The sequence below is a fragment of the Eumetopias jubatus genome, unplaced genomic scaffold (genome assembly GCF_037043125.1).
Source record: "Eumetopias jubatus isolate StellerSeaLion01/CBP00866 unplaced genomic scaffold, mEumJub1_p1.0 scaffold_13, whole genome shotgun sequence".
NCBI lineage: Eukaryota > Metazoa > Chordata > Mammalia > Carnivora > Otariidae > Eumetopias > Eumetopias jubatus.
Genome location: NW_028274819.1, coordinates 9,400,949 through 9,414,275, shown reverse-complemented (window position 1 = coordinate 9,414,275; position 13,327 = coordinate 9,400,949). Strand labels below are relative to the sequence as shown.

Genomic DNA, 13,327 nt, shown 5'->3' with positions numbered 1-13,327 from the left:
GCCCAAGGAGACGCCAAGGTGGAAGAGAATAAACCAAACCCACAAGGGGAAAACTGCTCTGCTCAGAGGCTGCATCAGAGCTAGCACAGAGCCAGAAGCTTAGGGCAGAAGGAGCCTGAATTCTGCAGCTTGCCCAATGAGCTGACCCCAGGAGATGAGCTCATGAACCTGTGGCCTGACCAGTCGCCCTTCAGCAACCCAGCCAGATGGGTAGGATCAGAATGGCCCACCCAGGCCTCCAACCTGTTTTGTGGGCCATGCTGGGACTTGCAGCACAGGCGGCACCCCAGCTTCCTGCTCATTAGGATACACCAAGCACTGAGCCCAGGGGCTGAACATCTGGTCCCAGTCCATACCTGCTGGCCCAAGCCCTCCCACCCACATTGCTACCAGACCCTTAAATGGGGCCTGCAGAGGCTCCCCAAGGGGCTGTGAACATGACTCACCAACCTGGCACCACGTGCACACACACACACACACACACCCTGAATGCTCTGGGGGAGGACCAGCAGGCCTAAGGCTTTATAGTCCAAGTCCCCAAGGGGGACTTCCAGATCCCCCGGGCCCCTCAGGCTCTGGCTGAGGCTCCTTCTCCTGCTCCTCTCATGGGCCAGAACCAGGCATACCCTCCAAGGCAGACTCCCTGGCCGCTCCCCCAGCCCTGCCCCTGAAGCTGCAGCAAACCTGGGGTCAGGGCTCACACAGACACAAACACAGCCAACCCAGGGTACAGCTCCGGTTGAGGAGGAGGGGGGCTCTGGCAGGAACCATGCAAACTCACTGCCATGCCTACAGTGCTAATAACCAAGGAGCTTGTCTTCCCTCAGACGGTTTGCTTGTACAGTGACCGGGTCACTGCCCAGCGTAGCCAGAAACGGCCGCTCCCTGCCCTCCCCCTGTGCTAAGGCAGGCTCGAGGGTTCTGGCCTGGAGCTCACCGTGTGTGGGGTTTAAGGATTTGAGGAGCAGGTGTTAGAGTCTAAGAAACTCTGAGCCTTGACTAACACTTTTTACCTAACTGCTGAGGTGGCTATTCTGTAGGCTCCCTGGCAGGGGAGAGAAACACCCCCCACCACCAAGCAGGGCTCTCCCAAGGACCAGGATGGAAGAGCCTGCCTTAAGACACTCGGTGGTGGCCCTCCATGTCCCGCCCAGAACTGAGACAAACCCCCAGCCTCATACCTGGAAGGCCACTGCCCCGAAAACAGCAGGGGCTGTCTGTCCAAGGGCCATGGCAGACCCTCTTAATGGCAGGAGAGATGTTAGATGTCAGGTTCCTCAGCGACCCAGAAGCCAGCTCTTCTGTTCCCAGGACCTTGAACCATGAAGGTGGGATGCAGAGAACAGAGTCCAAGGCTGTGGGTGATGTGCTGGGAGACGCGCAGGCCCCAGTCACTCCTTCCACCAGCTCACAGAGGGACTGACCCACTAGGGGCAGCACTGAGGGGCTTCGGGGTGCCCCAGCAGGTCCAGCATGTGACTCACACACCTGAAACTGAGCCCGAAAGATGGGCTGGCCTCAAGAGAGCAGATCACTGGATCATGGAGTCAGACCCAGGAGGAAGGCGGTATTTCATATCGTGGGGGTTTTGTTTTCTTTTCTTTTAATAATGAACAGCTTTTTATTTTCAGCTTTCAGAGGGCTGGTTTTGTTTGTTTGTTTGTTTGTTTACCTCTTAGATAAGGAGCCCTTCAAATAAACCTATCATGAATCTGTGATATTCCCAAAGCTGAATTCTGCAGCTTGACTATAGGGCCTTATAGCCCAAGGAAATAAACTAAAGGGAAATAAATTAAGCCTTGGAACCCCACTGTGATGCCCAGAGCTGATGGCCCCCGAAGGAGTTGGATGAGAAAGAGAAGGACCTGGGTGGTCGATTGACAGATCTGGAAGGGCCCTCGGAGAACAGCAAGGGGGGCACTCTCAGAGTTGTTTCCAAGCCCATGCACTTGGTGGTAGATATGGGGCTGGGTCAAGATGACCCCAGGGAGGGTGAGGCATCAAAGACGTGTCTCCAGGTTATGTGACCAATCGGGTGGTGAGGTCTTTTGCTGAGATATGGAATCCTGGGGAAAAATCTACCAGGCTGAGATTATGAGTTTGACTTTGTACAAAGTGAGTTTGAAAGCCTTTGAAAATTTTATTTTTTTTTAAAGATTTTATTTATTTATTTGACAGAGAGAGACACAGTGAGAGAGGGAACACGAGCAGAGGGAGTGGGAGAGGGAGAAGCAGGCTTCCCGCCGAGCCGGGAGTCCAATGCAGGGGCTCGATCCCAGGACCCCCGGGATCATGACCTGAGCCGAAGGCAGACGCTTAACGACTGAGCCACCCGGGCGCCCCAGCCTTTGAAAAATTTAGATGAGGATGTCTAGCGGGCATTGGATGGTCAAAGCTGCAGTTCTAAGAACGCTGAGATGGAGATCAAAATTAGGGAGTTGTCTTAACGTAGGAAGTGACTGAAACTATGAGCAGGGATGAGGTGCCCAGGGAGAAAATACAGAGGAGGGGAGGGAGGGGGAGGAAGAAGGAACATGGAGGAACAGAGGAACCAGAAAAGGAGCCTCCAGAGAGAGATGGTGGGAGCAAGGACAGGACACGCGCGTTTCCCCTCCAACAAGCCGTGGAGACCAGCACGGACGGCCAGACCGAAGTCTTTCACAAAGGCTGCATTTTTAAGATGCTTGACCCGATGAACTGTCCTGATGACACTCATCAGGCCATTCTCTGTACAGCCACTGTGTCCCCAAGCGGTCACGCCATGTGTCCAGACGCCCTCCCTGCTTCAGGGGAGAACACACGGAGAAAGCCTCGCTCTACAGTTTACAACTCAGGGGACCTGAAGATACTCCTGGGTATCTAAGCCTCTTGACACGGCTTACGTACAGGTGGACCGCCGAGCTCCTTTTTCTTCGTGTAAGCTCCCCTATCACCTCTCAGCCAGGGTCAGGTCAGGAACATGGGTGTCAGCTAAGCCTTCGCAGCTCAGCATGTGATGGACACAGCACAGTAGTTGGAACAAAAGAAAAGCTCATCCTGATGAACTAAGCTGAGCATGGAAGGAGATCTTCCCTGCTCCGGTCACGCACGCGTAGACTTGGACTAGGAAGCTCCAAATTTGAAAGGTCTTCCCAGCGGAGAAGGGCAAATACAATAGTTGGCAAGGTTCATTCACAGAGCACGTTCTCCACGCCAGCACCGCGCAACGCGCCACAGATAGTAGTATCATGCTCACTGTACAGACCCGGAAATCAAGGCAGCGGGGGTGACCGACTTGACCCAAGATAACACAGCTAGTAAGCGATGGGTCTGGGATTCAACTCAGCCCCATTCTAAAACCTGTTCTGCACTTTTTTATTTTATTATTTTATGTTGTTATTTATTACATTTTATTTCATTATTATCTACCCTTTTTACTACTTTTTTCAATTGTGGTAAAATGCATATAACAAAATTTATTATCTTAATCATTTTGCAGTGCTAAGTTCAGTGGTGGCAAGGACATTCACACTGTGGTGCATTCACACTGTCCCTGCAGGACATTCTCACCACCTGCGGGACATCCACCTGCAGGACACTCTCACCACCCCAAACTGAGACTGTCCCATTAAGCAAAGATAACTGCCCATTCTCCTCCCCCTGCAGCTTCTGACAAGGCCGTTCGACTCTCTGTCCCTATGAACCTGACGCCTCTAAGGACTTCATATAAGTGGGGTCATACTGCATTTGTCTTTCTGTGACTGGCTCGTCACTTAGCATAACGTCCCTAGGGTTCATCCATGCGCTGGCAAATTTAAAAATTTGTTTTGAGGGGCACCTGGGTGGCTCAGTCATTTAAGCTTCTGACCCTAGGTTTCAGCTCAGGTCATGATCTCGAGGTCGTGAGCTCGAGCCCCGCATCAGGCTCCGCGATCAGTGAGGAGTCTGCTTCAGATCCTCTCTCTCCGTCCCCCTCCGTCCTCCCTGGATTGTGCACTCTCTCTCTCTCTCTTTCTCTCTCTCTCTCAAATAAATAAATACATATAATCTTTTTTTAAAGATTTTATTTATTTGACAGAGAAAGAGAGAGTGAGAGAGGGAGCACAAGCAGGGGGAGTGGGAGAGGGAGAAGCAGGCTCCCTGCGGAGCAGGGAGCCCGACGCGGGGCTCGACCCCAGGACCCTGGGATCATGACCTGAGCCGAAGGCAGACGCTTAACGACTGAGCCCCCCAGGCGCCCCAAATATAATCTTTTTAAAAAAAGTTTGTTTTGAGGGGCGCCTGGATGGCTCAGTCAGTTAAGCATTCACCTTTTCATTTCAGCTCAGGTCTTCACCTCAGGGTCATGAGTTCAAGCCCTGTGTGGGCCCCACAATGGGTGTGGAACGAACCTACTTAAAAAAAAAAAATGTGTTTCAAATCAATAGGGTATTTACACAGTTCCAAATTCGAGGGCCCCAAAATGTTGAAAGTGGAAAGCTTCCTTTCTCAGTCTCCCTCCCGCATGGTTCTTCCTTCTGTAAACAGCCAGCGCCGCTACTTCCAGAGAGCTTTTATGCACACACACGCAGTTACCTACGTGGATTCCTTTTTGCTCTTTTTTCATCCAGGTATTTTTTTACTCTGTTCTGCCTTGCTGTTGTTTCTCTTCCCTCCGCAGTCTGCCGTGGAGATCATTCCCCTCTTAGTTCAGAAGATCTTCCTCTCCTGATCTATCAGCTGCTTGGTGTTGCATCGTCCGGACACACAGCGGCTTACTCAGCGAGTCCCCGTGGCTGGCTAGTTTGGAATTCATGCTCTTAGCGTCTTTAGGCTCCTCTGAGCCTCATCGTGGCCTCCAGATAGCACATGACAAGCGGGGCTCCTGCACTGATTCATGCCATGGCTCCCTGCTTAGCAACCGTGACATGAAAGAGTCAAGTAAAGAATCGCACAGTTAGGGGCGCCTGGGTGGCTCAGTCGCTGGGCGTCTGCCTTCGGCTCAGGTCATGATCCCGGGGTCCTGGGATCGAGCCCCGCGCATCAGGCTCTCTGCTCAGCGGGAAGCCTGCTTCTCCCTCTGCCACTCCCCCTGCTTGTGTTCCCTCTCTCGCTGTGTCTCTCTCTGTCAATTAAATAAATAAAATATTTTTTTAAAAAAAGAATCGCACAGTTAAAACGCTACATGGGGAGCTCATAACGGAGGGGTATAGTAGTGCGAGATCAGCCACGGGAACTGCAGGTGGGAGAAGGCTCCACTCGGTCCCCATTCCCAACACTATTCCACCTGACGAATTCTCTCTGTCAGGAAATAGCCCCCCATGCGCCCAGCTGTCCCAGCCAGAAGCCCGCCCGGCTCACCCTGTCGCCTCCCTCTGCTTCACCTGCTCTGTTCTAGCCAGCATTGAGCCTGTCCAGGTGTCTCTCAGACCCTCACCCCACTGCCACCAGCTCGTCCAAAGCCACCATCCCTTCTGCTGAGCTGCTCTGTCACCCCCTCCCCCCCAGCCCCCACCCGCAGAGTAGTCAGGGGCATCCCATCAAAAGGGAAATCAGACCACATCTCTCCAGATTAAAACCTTCCCAATTGTGCACCCATGTTCATAGCAACATTATTCGCAATAGCTAGAAGGTGGACACAACCCAAGTGTCCGACAAATGGATAAGCAAAATGTGGTCTGCACATACAATGGAACATTATTTGGCCTTAAAAGGAAAGAAATTCTGCAATACGTTCCATGGATGAACCTTGAGGACACTACACTAAGTGAAATGAGCCAGTCGGAAAGACAAAGACTGTGGGATTGCACATAGAGGAGGCACTTAGTAATCAAAATCATGGAGCCAGACAGTAGAACGGAGACTGCGGGGGCTGGGGACAGAGAAGGAGTTGGTGTCTAATGGGGACAGTTTCAGTTTTGTAAAGCGAAAAGAGCCACGGGAAGGGACAGTGGGGACGGCTGCACCATGTGAATGGATTTAACACACTCAACTGTACACGTAAAAGTGATAAAGATGAGAAACTTTGCGTTATGTGTATTTTAACATATTTTTTAAAGCATTAAAAAAAAAAAAAAAAAAACCCTTCCAGAGCCTCCCAGGACTGCGAGCATAGAGACCTTGCTTAGCAGGAGGCCCTGCGAGATCTGGGTCCTCGCTCCCCACCGCAGACACGACGGACGCTCTGTGCTCCCCGGGGAACACCCTGGTTCTTCCCACCTGAGGGTCTGGGTGCTGGGCGTCCCCTCGGCCAGTAGGGAGTCACCTGCTCGGAGTGACTGCCCGCTGACTCCCCCACCTACTTTCTACCCCATGTCCTGCTTCGTGCTCCCCTAGCTCCCCCAGCACCCCTGGCTTCATGGCCCGCTTGCCAGTCTCCACCACCAGCACGAAGCTCTTCAGCGTTAGGGACCCGGGCCTGCCTCATCCATCACTGCCTCCCTGCTGTGGGTCGATGCTGCCATGGAAGCCGATGCTGAGACGGAATCTGGAGGGTAAGACCACCATTAGGGATAGTAACTGTGTGGGGAAGGGGCCACAGCAGGCTTGGGCAGAAGGAAAGCCGGCTGGCGATGTGGGCCTGACAAAATCTCAGCCGGCCAGGTCAGAAGCTCTGGAGTCGGTATCACCCACCTGAGTGGTTCTGCACAGTGCAGAAGTGCCATCCTTGCTTGGCCGCCAAAGGGAGCGGCCCCAGGAAGGGTGTGACCTTGAGCGGGGCAGTGTTCTGTGCCTAGGGCAGACCCCAAAGTTACAAGCATCTAGCGGCTCTCTGCCGACCATGCTCCTCATGGCCAGGTGACAAGCTCTTCTGGAGGGGCTTCAGGCAATGCTTCTCCATATTTACCCCAACCGCCAACCCCTAGCACAATGCTTGGCACATAGTAGGTGCTCAGAATGAATGAATGAATGAATGAATGAATGAATTAACAGTTGATTGGATCTTGAAGTACAAACAGGATTTGGAGAAGGAGACAAGGCAGGAGATGTGTATTCTGGGCATGAAGCATCCTTTGTGCAAAGGTAGAAAGGCATGAAGAAACACATGGGATATTCCCGAATCCACAAACACGAAGACAGGTTTAAATCACTATGCAGGGAAGTGAGGGAATGAGGCTCAAATGATAAGCAAAGGCCAGTGGACAAGGGCCTTGTAGATCACACCTGAATTTTACCCCGTCGGCAAAAGGATACTTTCGAAGGGTTCCAAGAAGAATTGACATGATCAGCTGGTTTTATTTTTTTTTAAGATTTTATTTATTTATTTGAGAGAGAGAGAGCATGAGAGGGGGGAGGGTCAGAGGGAGAAGCAGACTCCCCGCTGAGCAGGGAGCCCGATGTGGGCCTCGATCCTGGGACTCCGGGATCATGACCTGAGCCGAAGGCAGTCGCTTAACCAACTGAGCCACCCAGGCGCCCAATCAGCTGGTTTTAGAAAGATCATTCTGTTGGCCTTCCTGAGGACGGCCCAGGAGGGCAAGCGAGGGACGGGAGGCCGATCAGGAGTTGGCTTTGAGCAGGCCAGGCCTGTGTCCTGAGGCGCGGGTACTGGGAGAGGACAGATGTGGCAGCGGGAGGTGAGCAGGGGCTACGGCCAAAGTCTGGAACCGCCATCAGGGAAGAGCAGTCAGTAAAGAATAAACATCTAAAGGACAAGGATGGTCGGTTGGGGAGAAAATCAGGAAAGAACAGGGCCATGGGAACACAGGAGAGAGAACAGTTCAAGAAAGAAAAAGTCAAGAGGGTCAAGGCCGTTAAGAGGTCAAGTGAGATAAGGCCGAAAGTGCCCACGGAGTGGACCACCAGGAGGGCAGGACTTGAGAGCAGCTTGGGGTGGCAACAGACCCAGCCCAGGCCAGTACATTCTCCAGTCTGATCTGAGGCTCAGGTTTCTCGTGGGCTTTCTGGAGAAAACCTTCCTCTGTCAACATGCTTCAGTCCAGGGTCTCCCCCGAGTCTGACCACGGAGATGCTCCGGTCCATGTGACCCTCCGGTCGCCTTCTTTGGAAAGGCGATGGCAGGAGCCCGATGGAGCATCAAGAGTCCTGAGCCCACATGGCACCATGTGTGAGGGGCCTTAGGCCTCAGTTTCTCCTGGGGTGATGGGTCCAGGTGGACTCTGCAATTGCCTCTGTCGATCTGGACTGGCCCGGCGCTCAGGTTCAGTGAGAGTGGCACGGGTTGTTGGCTCTCCACACCCTCTGACTTGAGTCCCCTTGTGGCAGCCACATAGCACTCTGGGTTTCCCCATCCAAGTGCCCCATTGTGTGAACTCAGTTCCAATGAGGAAAGAAAGTGGGTTGAGAAAAGAGGATATTTACTTTTCCCACCAAGCTGATACCCAAATAAATAGTGTGGTCCCATCAGTAGAGCCCAGGCCTGCCCTCCTCCTCCCCTCCAGGTAGAGCCTGGAGCATTTAAGAAGGCACCCCGATGGACATGTCTCACACAAGACCACCCGATCCAGACACAGGCCAGCGCCTCACTCACCAGCCTCCTGCCCACCATGAAGCTCGCTGTCATCCTCGCCCTGGCCACCCTGGCTCTCTGCTGCAGCCCTGGTGAGTTCCCAGAGCCCCTCTCCCCCAAGCCAGGCTCAGGAACTCTTCCTGCTCCCCAGTTCTGCTTCCCAGTTCTGCTCAGGGGGCAGCTGCTTAGCTGGAACACTGAGTCCCAGCCAGGAAGCCGCATCTGTGAACAGGGCCATCTTGGGAACTTGGGGAGCACCCTGAGCCCGTGAGGAAACCTGGAAGGGATCCCATCTTCCATAGCCAACAACCTCGGAATTGCAGTGTTGGAACAGACTGGAGGCAGGAATGGAGGAGATCCTGTAATGGATGTGTGTGTTCAATGGCCAACAGAATAGGAACGATGAGCTCCTCAGAGTCCAGTCTCTCCAAGAGACCCCCAGGATGCCAAGAGACCACGGTACAGTGCCGCCCTCAGGTCTGGGGTCTCCACACCACACTGGCAGCCAAAGGGGCTAGGAGGAGCTGCAGAGCCTCATGTCTCCAAAAGAAATCCAAGCTAAGGCAAGGTCACCCATTCTGGGCAGAGAGGAATATTCTAGAAAGGGATCTTCCTTTGGGAAACTGCCAACCCAGAGTGGAGTTTTCTAAACATTTCTGTCCTCTGCCAAAAGGATTAGGAGTCTCTGAATAGTTGCAGCTGTCATTAAGAGGAAAGGAATTGGGGTGGGGGGCGGGAGGGACAGAGGGAGGGAGGGAGGGAAGGAGAGAGGGAAGGAGGAAGTCCCCTGATCTTTTGGTAATTGAGTAACTGGTTTTTACTCTGTATCAGCCTCTTCTATTCCTTTTAATGAGCAAACAAACAAAAAGGTTTTTTTAGCAAATTTCAATTAGTTCACTTCAAAAGTTTCATGACACCCATGGCAATAAGTTTGATGACCCTGGGGAGTAGCAAAAGAGCTGGAAAACCAAACCAAGAGGCAATGGGGACAACTGTTGTGAAGAGATATTTGTCTTTAAGGGGAAATAACATCATTTTGGACTGACATGTACAGTTGACATATACCGAACAGCACAGGGGTTGGGAGTGCTGACTGCCCCCCCCAGGCAAAAATCTGCCTATAACCTTTGACTTTTAACTACTCACAGCCTGCTGTTGACCAGAAGCCCTACCGATAATATAAACCGCTAATTAGCACATAGTTTGTATGCCGTATGTATTATATACTGTTCTGACAATCAGACCCAAACTTTTCTGAATTTTTTCATTTTTTCTGGGCTACTCAGTTCATCTAAGAATCCTTCAAATTGTCACAAATCTCAAAAAAAAAAATTCCAATACATTTATTGAAAAAAATTCTCATGTGAGGGGCCCCATTCAGTCCAATCCTGTGTTGTTCAAAGGTCAATTGTATGTTACTTAGATATCAGTGCTGTGCATAGAGCTGGTGGCTCAGCAAGATAGGGCTGAAATATGATAAGGGATGAATCTGGGATGCCTTTGTGTATTTGTGTGTTTGCACACATGTCATAATAACAACAATAATATCCCCCATTTATTCAGCACTGACAACGTGCCAGTCACTGTTCTAAACCCCTTTTGATCCTTATAATAACCCCATGAAATAGGGCTATTATTCCCATTTTACAGATGAGAAAATGGAGCCACACAAAGAGAAAGTAACTTGCCAGATGACGTAGTAAGTTGCAAAGCAGGGCTCTAAGTTCCGGAGGGGGTTTGACTTGGAGTGGCCATTCCGGGGGTCCCTGGAGTCCAGGCAGGGAAGCGGAACTTGCACACGAGGCAGAGAATTCAAGGACGGGGACCAAGACTCAGGCATAGGAAGCAGTGACTCTCTCCCCCCATGTTCCTGGGGCAGAGGCCTGAAAAGGGAGCACAACCTGAGGAGCACTACGGGTGAAAGGAACATAGTGGGGCCAAGCTTGGACACAAGAGGCATGTGGGCAGGTGAGTGCACCCCAGGGGCCCAGTGCTCATGGTGCACACCTCTTCCCGGGCCAGTTCAGGGGATTGCTCTTGTCCTGGACAAGTATTTCTTCCTGCCAGAGCCTGACTCTGCCCCCTGCCCCCACCACCACCCCCCGTGGCAAGTGGCTCAGACCATCACTAACCATAGGTAAGAGGCATGCTTCCGGCGGGACAACAACCAGAATCCCTCGGCAGCCCCTTCCCAAACCCCCACTGTTGCATAAAAGACCAGATCAGCAGCTTCTTTTATCAATCCTCTACCTGGAGCTCTAACAGAAAGAACAAACGGCAAATTGCCCCACCCCAACCCAGGAAGTACAAGGAGGGCTCGGGCAAGCCACGAGAAGCTGGCTGCAACCCTGGAAAGCCTTCCCACAGTGCCAAAGAGCCAACGGCGTGGAGCACCACCAGATCTCATGTTCAACACCATCCCATTGACAGGAAGGCTGCTCTCTCTTGCTGACAGGCCCGCCCGCTTGCCTCTGGGGCGGGCCCAGCCAGGGGGCTGGCCAGCTTGGAAAAGGGCCTGGACACGCATGCTCTCTCTTTTCTGTGCTTCAGCTTCTGCAGAGATCTGCCCGAACTTTCTGAATGTCATCAAAACCCTCTTCATGGGCACGCTCTCCAGTTACGAGGCTGCGATTCAAGTTTTCGTCCCAGATGCCAACATGAAAGATGCGATGATCCAGTTGAGGAGTCTGGTGGACACCCTACCCCCAAACACCACGGAGAACCTCCTAAAATTCATGGTACACAGCTCCCTTCCCTCTGCGCCGCTTAGCAGCAGATCCCCCCTCCCCCAGTCCCTGGGCTGCAGCCTCGCCCCATTTTTTTGGAGCCCTTTCTAGCCCTTTGGAGCAGATTCAGTCATCTTACCCTTTTTAAGAGGCTTCTGAGAAATAATCAGAACTCTTACAAGCTTAGCTCTTCCCAGAGCTACTGAACTTCTTAATTGACACTGAAGTTTCTGCATGCAGACATCTTGGTCTAACTTTGAGTTTTCGCTCACTATTGTCTTGGGGTTTTTTGGTGTGTGTCTGTTTTAGGACATTGTCTTAAAGAGCCCAGCGTGTGCTTAGGACTTAGAAGCTGAAGACCTCCGACTGCTGGAGCTCCTGCGGCTCCTGGACACTTCCTTCACCCTGTCCCCAGCCTGGCTCCCTTCAATAAAGTATGAGCATCTCACCTTTGTGCCCCCTGCCCCCACCTCTTTTTTGCTCACCTGCTAGAGTGAGGAGGTCCGCCACTGCGAGGGTAAGGTTAGCAGGTGCAAAGAGAAAGGCAGCGGCCAAGCAAACACATCTCCGAGGGGCCCAGGTGTCTCAATCCCAGTCCCCCACACATACCAGACTGGCCACAGGTGGCAAGACAGTGTCCAGCACACACTCCCTGGCATGGGCAGAGAGCCACCCAGGGCCCTGCTCGAACTTAACCTACAGGGGAAGAAAAGGGGGTCCATGGAGGGTGACGGCTGACCTCAGACAGACTCCTCAACCTCCAGCCATTTTGTGAGGAAATTAACTGTTATGTAAATATTTAAGCTGATTATGCTACCCAGCCACACCTGCAAGCAAAGATGGAGCTTCCCAGAGAGTTACGTCTCCCAAAGATAAATGGAAACATCTGCTTCAAGCATGTGGACAGAGCAGTGGGGATCACTTAGGGGCCGGCTGGCCCAGCATCAGAGCATTTCACATCACATACGGCGCACAATCCCTCAGGGAGGGAATTGGATTCCTGTAAGACACTTACACAACAAAGGTGGGAAGGTTCAATTCCTTAATTAGGGATCCAAGGTGTTTGGGGTGCCTTTGAGGGTGACAGACCCTGACTCCTCAGGGCCAGCAGGGTGGTTCACGTGGAGTCCCCAGACATGGCAGGATATATGCTACATGAAATTATTTATTAAACTATTTTTTAAAGGGGGTGGAGAATAAAAAAAAAAAAACCCTGTTATGCATTTCCTAGATCCTTTTATCTGTCACCATAGTTAGGACATTATATTTCCAGGTTGGTTTGTTCGTTTTTAAGTAGTCTCCATAACCTGTGTGGAGCTCAACACGGGGCTTGAACTCACAACCCTGAGTTCAAGACCTGAGCTGAGATCAAGAGTTGGACGCTTCACTGACTGAGCCACCAAGGTGCCCCTATATTTCCAGGTTTAAATCGCAAAAGCCTACAAGTCAATCTGTCCATTCACATCAGTCTTACTTTAAAGACATCTCTGCCCCGAAGAGAACCCCGGGGTGGGGAGCGATGTCACAGATGCAGGGCTGGTCAGCACCGGGTTACTGCTGTCCACCGTCCATGTCCACGGGGTGATGTTCTTGAGCCCTGACTTGTGCCCCTGCCCCCTTTCCTGAGTCCCTGTTCCGTCAACTTTCCTGCAGAAAGAGAATCAGTCACCCCTTTCTTCTGTGGCAAAGGAGTCTTCAGGCATGAAACTAATCCCTAGGTATTTACTGGCATTTTCAATGCATGCATCGTGGCGCTGGGCACTCTGAGGAACCCAGGAGCAGATTTCATAACCCAGGAGGTATGTGTAAAGCACTTGCTCTGGGCCCGAAGAGCGCTAAGGCCCAAGTATGGCAGTGTGAATAAAGCAGGGGCTTCAGCTCTCAGGGAGCTGGCGATTGGATGGGGAAGTTCACCAGCTCTGGCCAAATAAACAAGTCAAAAAACAGGTAGAGGAAACAGCGATAAAAACCATAAAAGAAATCCATGCAGTGATGCGAGCCAGAGGAGTTTAGACAGGCCAACTGTAGCTCGGGAGGCCCCCTTCTTAGGATTTGAGCAGAAGCTTAAAGGGAGGACAGGAGCCAGCCCCCAGGGGAGGGCATTCCAGGCAGAGGGTAAAGCAAGAATGAAGGGAACAGAGATGCACAGAGAACGGAGTGTGGAGGATGCCTG

The 13,327-nt window shown here is 52.1% G+C and overlaps 1 protein-coding gene across 1 annotated transcript; it reads left to right on the top strand.

The window, feature by feature from the left end:
• The first annotated feature begins 8,465 nt into the window (after positions 1–8,465).
• Positions 8,466–11,496, top strand: SCGB1A1 (secretoglobin family 1A member 1). The gene is made up of 3 exons (XM_028117878.2): positions 8,466–8,520; positions 10,979–11,166; positions 11,464–11,496. The coding sequence occupies exons 1-3, from the start codon at positions 8,466–8,468 to the stop codon at positions 11,494–11,496; spliced, it is 276 nt and encodes a 91-aa protein (XP_027973679.1).
• The last annotated feature ends 1,831 nt before the right edge of the window (positions 11,497–13,327 follow it).

Coding starts and splice junctions, on each gene's coding strand:
- SCGB1A1 (XM_028117878.2), top strand. CDS start 8,466: ATGAAGCTCGCTGTCATCCTCGCCCTGGCCACCCTGGCTCTCTGCTGC. Junction 8,521..10,978: donor GGCTCTCTGCTGCAGCCCTG/GTGAGTTCCCAG, acceptor TCTGTGCTTCAG/CTTCTGCAGAGATCTGCCCG. Junction 11,167..11,463: donor AGAACCTCCTAAAATTCATG/GTACACAGCTCC, acceptor TGTCTGTTTTAG/GACATTGTCTTAAAGAGCCC.